The 6,153-nt window shown below is 46.1% G+C and overlaps 1 protein-coding gene across 1 annotated transcript in view; it reads left to right on the top strand.

The window, feature by feature from the left end:
• The first annotated feature begins 1,031 nt into the window (after positions 1–1,031).
• The window catches only part of CNOT7 (CCR4-NOT transcription complex subunit 7), a 22,472-nt gene continuing 17,350 nt past the window's right edge, over positions 1,032–6,153 (top strand). The window contains exons 1-3 of the mRNA XM_006015854.3: positions 1,032–1,341; positions 1,678–1,871; positions 3,517–3,678. Coding sequence (XP_006015916.1) covers positions 1,225–1,341; positions 1,678–1,871; positions 3,517–3,678 — 473 coding nt within the window. The 5' untranslated portion in view covers positions 1,032–1,224. The remainder of the gene's footprint in view (positions 1,342–1,677; positions 1,872–3,516; positions 3,679–6,153) is intronic.

The following is a 6,153-nucleotide window of genomic DNA, read 5'->3' as shown; positions in this document are numbered from 1 at the left end:
GTTTAATCCCAGGCTTGTTCCCGTTGTTGACCTGCATGAAACCAGGCTGGGGCAAGGTGGCAATTCCCTGGGGTTGGCCTCGATTGTCCTGGGGCAGAGCATTGGGCTGCGGCGCAGGTACTTAAAGGCTAAAAGCAAGCAATGGTTTACTCTGGGAGAGAGAATTTTATCTTGGGACCTTATAGACAGATGTGCTCCTTGTCCTGCTTTGCCATGGCAGCTTTGCACTGAGTTCAGGTTGTGGATGTGCATGGGATGCTCTGCATAGCAAGGCACGGGCTTGGGCTGCATGGTATCTGGTGGTCCATTCCACCCAGCCCGTCTTCTTTGTCATTCACTGGTTCTTTATGAGTCTGTGAAGTGTGTGCGAAGTATCTGAATTCATGCTTTGCCCTGGAACAGTCCAGAGCGATTCCAAAGAAATCACCTTTCAAGCTACTTTGACCAAAACTTGTCCTGACCGCTCTTTTGATGCGAGTCAAAGCCCTCCCCCCAGACAGTCAGCCCTGGATTAAAGCAGTGTCTGCATCTAGCCAAAGTAGGACAATGAGCATGTGTGTCTCTAGGATCTCGGGATAAAATTCTTTGTCCAAGCGTAAGCCAGTTTTTAGCCTCCACTTGATCTACTCTCAGAGTGGACCAAAGATACTCTTCATGCAGCATAAGACCATCGGTGTGGGAGTTATTCTGTTCTATGCTATTTCCACATCTAAGTCTATCCTTCAGGCTAATCTTGCTTTATTTCATGCTGCAAACTGTCCTGTGATCCCAGCCCATGCTCTTCTCCTACAAGAGGAAATTGCAGTAGTGAGTGTGGGTCTTCTGCAGCTTTCAGTGCAGCTCCATGGTACATTCTTTTATGAGATGCTAGACCCAATCTGCACACCCAGTATGCTTGGGTACTCAACCCATTAGCTTGGTCAACTTCCATATAACCAAGTGAGAGCATACTATTTTTGAAGAGAGCACTGGTTTGTACAACTGTGTCCATGTGCTTTTAGTGACTAGGAGGTTTACTTAGTTTAGCATGTCTCAGGCAAGAAATTGGTCTTGTTGCTTATTAAGGAAATAGCTCTTGCCAGATAATTGGACATAAGCATTTAACTTTTTAAAAAATCTTGTTGCCTTTTAGGTTGAAAAGGAAACCCTAAATCCTTTTTTTTATGAACCTGATCGTCAGTCAAGTATAACTTTTTTGATGCATGATATCTAACCCCCCCCACTATGCCAGCAGCTACAGTAGATCATAGCCAAAGAATCTGTGAAGTTTGGGCTTGTAACCTGGATGAAGAAATGAAAAAAATTCGTCAAGTTATACGGAAGTATAACTATGTTGCCATGGTATGTCTATGACTGATTTAGCATAACATTGGATTGTATTTTGTCTTTGCGAGAATATTGCAAATACTGAAATGACAGAATTTTTGAGGTTGGATCTTTCCTATTAAAGGTAATGAACTTTGACTGAAAAAATGCTGAATTATTAGTGCGGGTAATCCTCTGTGGTAATATTAATGTTTACTAGTGTTTACTAAAGATGGTACCACCATTTTAGTGTGAGTGCTGATAACACTGTGTTTGAAAAAAATGTTTAAATGCTTGCTGAATGAGTGACATGTAAATATATTCCTCTCCTCCACTCCCTTCATTGAAGTTACTACTTGTATTTTTCGATAGGACACAGAATTTCCAGGAGTAGTAGCAAGGCCTATTGGAGAATTCCGAAGCAACGCTGACTATCAGTACCAACTACTACGCTGTAATGTAGACTTGCTAAAGATAATTCAGCTAGGGCTGACATTTATGAATGAGCAAGGCGAATACCCTCCAGGAACTTCTACGTGGCAGTTTAATTTTAAATTTAATTTAACGTAAGTGGCAAATCTCATTACTTGTGTGTGTGTGTGTGTGATGCACCGATAAAGACTTTTGGGCTGATACCAGTGGCCAGTTATTAACATGCAGTATTGACTGATACCAATCTGATTGCCGATATACAGCCTGGCAGCTTGGAAAGCAGCATCCAGCTTGTAAGTCTTTTGGGGTGGGGAAGAGGCATGGGGGGGAGCAGATCGAGGCCAGTGCAGTGAGGGAGGGAGTGGGGCTGTGGCAGGGGCAGGTGCAGGTGCTACCTAGGTAGGGGGCATGGGATAGAGCCACGAGCGGCTTTTCTGGGGGTGTTGATCCTGCTGCTACACACAGCCCCAGGGGAGTCATGGGGCGGGTGTTATGGGTTATGTACCCCCTGATCTGAGTGTGGGCTGAGGGTGGGCTGCTGTTGTGTGTGGGGGTTGGGAGTGGCACTGGGCCCTTCTCAGTAGGGGGGTTGGCGGCAGTGCTGGGGTGGTGAGGGGTACTACAGGAGGGCTACAGCTACTGGTTGTCGTGTCGTCATCATCGCCCGCTTCCCGCCCCCCGATGAGGCTGGCACTGCCCCCTGCTCCACCCTGCCACGGCAGCCCATCCTTGTCCCGTGCACAGACCCGGGGGGCGCACACTTTTTTGGCCGGCCCCCCCCCCCCCCCCCCCCCCCCCCCCCTATGGCTCCCCTGAGGGTGTTCACAGCTTTAAAAGGCAAGCTAGTAATAACTGGAACAAAGCTGCATCGGCTTTTTTGAGACCAGATATGGCTAGTTAGCCAAATAGGAAATCTGATCAACTTCACTACATCAAATTTAATTAAGGTCTCAAAAACATTTTTCCTCTGTCTTTGGTTGCTGTTCGGTCTTTTGGTTTGTAGAGTTAGACCAAGTACTACACTATACTTTTTCTAGCTCAATAATGGCATGATCTAGCAATGATTAACGCTTGTGGGATACTAGCAATAGTATAGTCTCTTCTTACCATGTTCTGCATACCTACACAAACTAACAAATATGACATTTTTGGGATCTATTGAATTGCACCAATCACAATAATGAAGAGACTCCTAATTTACAAAATTATTTTTTCCTAGCTAGTTTAAAAACTTAAGATGCAGGGGTGCCAGATGGAGATAATGATCTGGTTTTGGTCAGCATCATAGGTGTTGCTTTTTGTCCATCAGCAACTTATCTACAAAAACTTGACCAAGATTATCTCTTTTCATAGAATCATGGGACCTCAAGATCATCTAAGCAAGCCCCCTGCCTTAGACATCTCAGTGATGGAGACTTTTAAGGAAAGTTTTGAAGGAGAACAGTGAAGTAGCTTTACAGTCCTTTAGTAGGAAAGGGAGCATTGGTAAAAGTCTAGAAGAGTTCATCAAGTAGGGGGTGGAGGCAGGCCCATTGGCAGTTCAGAGGTGAAAGTGTATTTCAACACGAAATGAAGGATGATGGATAAGATGGGGAAGGACCATGGAAATGAAGACACACATTTGATATTTTGCATAATAGAGATGGAAGACTTGGGTGTCTGGTGGGATTCAAAGAGAAGGATGATATTCTTTGTGATTTTACTTAAACATAACACCCAGGATATTTCTGTGTGAATTTAAATGTTTGTGACTTCATTCTTTTTTTTTTTTCCCTTTAGGGAAGACATGTATGCCCAGGACTCTATAGAACTATTAACAACATCTGGTATCCAGTTTAAAAAGCATGAGGAAGAAGGAATTGAGACTCAATATTTTGCAGAACTTCTTATGACATCCGGAGTTGTGCTCTGTGAAGGAGTCAAGTGGCTTTCATTTCATAGGTAAATACCAAATACAAAATAATATTTGAATTGGCTGTTTATCAGTGTCTTCAAATGTTGGAACTAAAAACGACTAGCTTTGGGAATTCAGCAGTACAGCTAATGCTGGATTACTTCCGAGGTATAGTAAATTGACTTGCAAAGGCTTGTTTGAATGTTGCTATTCAAGTTCAAGCTTCCAAATCTGTTACCATGCATTTTGAAGCCAATGACTTGTCTTGTTACTTTTTTTGGAGTAGCAGTCCTTTGGCCTTTGTCCACATGTGAACTCCCCAAGCTGCTGATGAGTTCCCTATAATTACTTTGGATATAGGCTGATAAGGTCATTAACACATTGCTTAATGACACACATCATTAAGTATAACTAAGGGCTTTGAGTTGCGTTATAAAAATGTTGACAAGGATTGTTTATTTATGAATGCATACAGTGGATTGTCTTGCAGAGAAAAACTTTTGAGTTTGGGTATGGTCAGCTTATTACAGGGACGTAGTGCTCATCTTGGGAAGTAAAGTTAATGATTTGAAGTACCTTGAGATTCTTTGAAAGGGTATAGGTGAAGAAAATTGGCAGGATATCTTACTCATGATACTTATTAAGAAGTGACCATAACTGGATTTGAAAAATCATGGTCTTTTAGCAAGACTGAAGTGATTACCATGTTTACCTGAATCCATGATGACTTAAATTTAAGCTGATTCTACACCTGAAAAACTTATAAATTTGTCGTCATCCCCACCACCACCTCATCCTGGATTCAGTGAGATAAAGTATATGGTTGGAGGGGAGGCAACAAAGAATTCTCTTCTCCATGCAGTAGACAGAGGATGTTGTGGAAGGTCTTCAGCGTCAAGCAGCTTAATAGTTTTAAGAATCCATGGTGAGAACTGATTTGTTTGTGGCTGAATATTGGTACAATCCTGAATGTGGCATGAGTTGGGAAGTGCTTGAGTGTCGCTGTTTTGTTGGAGAGCCAATGTTCCTCAGTGGGCATACCTGATATATAAGGCAGCACTGAAATTGATTGTGTGACACACATCTGGCACAATATACTAAATTTGTCTGGATAACTTATGAAGCCTTGGCCCCATGTACTGGTCAAAACGGGTTGGTATCGACTTATAAAAACAAAAAAACAGTCCCAAGTAAAATAGTTCAGATTTGCAGTGGCTGCTTGGTCTGATGATACCAATTTCAGAAATATCTAGCGTAGTGACAGAACGTCTGTTTAGACATCCATGTAATTCTAATCGGTAAGGGTATAGAAGTACTACTGCCTAGTGTTGGGTGCTCCAGTTTAGGAAATCTGTTTTTTGGAAGTTTGATATCAGACTTGAATAGAAAACCTGGATATGTTTAGAGTACAGGTTTCCCTCACTTTATGCGGTACATGTGTTCCTGGAAAACTGTGCATAAATCAAATTTGCATAAAGGGGCCCCAGTTTATAAGGTAACAAATAGGGATACGTTCCCACAGAGGTGAGGGAGGGAGTGAGGCTGGGACTAGGAAAGGGGCAGGGGGAGGGGCACAGTGCAGCCAAATGGCTGTAGCAGGTAGTGTTAACAGCTTCTGAGGCTGCAGTGGGGAGCAAAGTGAGGGGAACTGTCCGGGGGGAGGGGGCTCAGCTTTTGCTGCTACACACCCCAGGAGGGTTGCGAGCTGGGGAGCTGTGCCAGGCTCTTCCTGGGGGGCGTGGCGCCCCGGATCTGTGTGTGGGATGAGCAGGCTGGCACCCGCCCCGAGCACCAGAAAGAGCTCGGTGCCAGCCCCAGCCTGCAGTGGCAGCCTTTTCATCCTGCCTGCAGATCCAGGGGCATGTGCCCCCCCAGGAAGAGCCCAGCGCAGCACCCCAGCCTGCAGCCCCCCTGGGATGTGCATAGCAGCAAAAGCTGTGCTCCCCTCCCCACACCCACTGACACTTTCCAACAGACGTTGGCTGTTCCCAGGGCTGCTGCAGCAGGGACTGGGGTGAGTGTGAACAAGAGGAGTACCAGGGGGCACAGGACATGGCGCAGCTTGTCTGCACTCCACGCCAGCTCCTATTGCAGCAGCCTCAGGAATGGCCGATGCCAGCTGCCTGCAGCTGCTGGGCTGCACCGTGCCCTGAAACCCCACAGGGTTCTGCTTGTTCCCACTCACCCCAGGCCCTGGGTTGCACTGTGCTGTGGTGCAGGTGGGTGGTGTTGGCTGCTCTCATGGTCACTGCACCAGGGACTGGGGTGATTGGGGACAAGCAAAGCCCTGGGGGGTTCGGGGTATGGTGCAGCCCAGCAACTGTAGGAAGCTGGCATTGGCTGTTCCTGGGGCCGCTGCAGCAGAGGCTGGGGTGAGCAGGGATAAAGCTGCGCTCTGCCCCCTGCTCCTCTGCTTGTCCCCACTCACCCCAGCCTGTGCTGCAGTGGCCCCAGGAACAGCTGATGCCAGCTGCCTGCACCATGGCACAGCATGGCACAGGGGCTGGGGTGGGTAGGGACAC

The sequence above is a fragment of the Alligator sinensis genome, unplaced genomic scaffold, assembly GCF_000455745.1.
Source record: "Alligator sinensis unplaced genomic scaffold, ASM45574v1 scaffold528_1, whole genome shotgun sequence".
Lineage (NCBI taxonomy): Eukaryota > Metazoa > Chordata > Crocodylia > Alligatoridae > Alligator > Alligator sinensis.
This window is presented reverse-complemented; position numbering and strand designations above follow the sequence as displayed.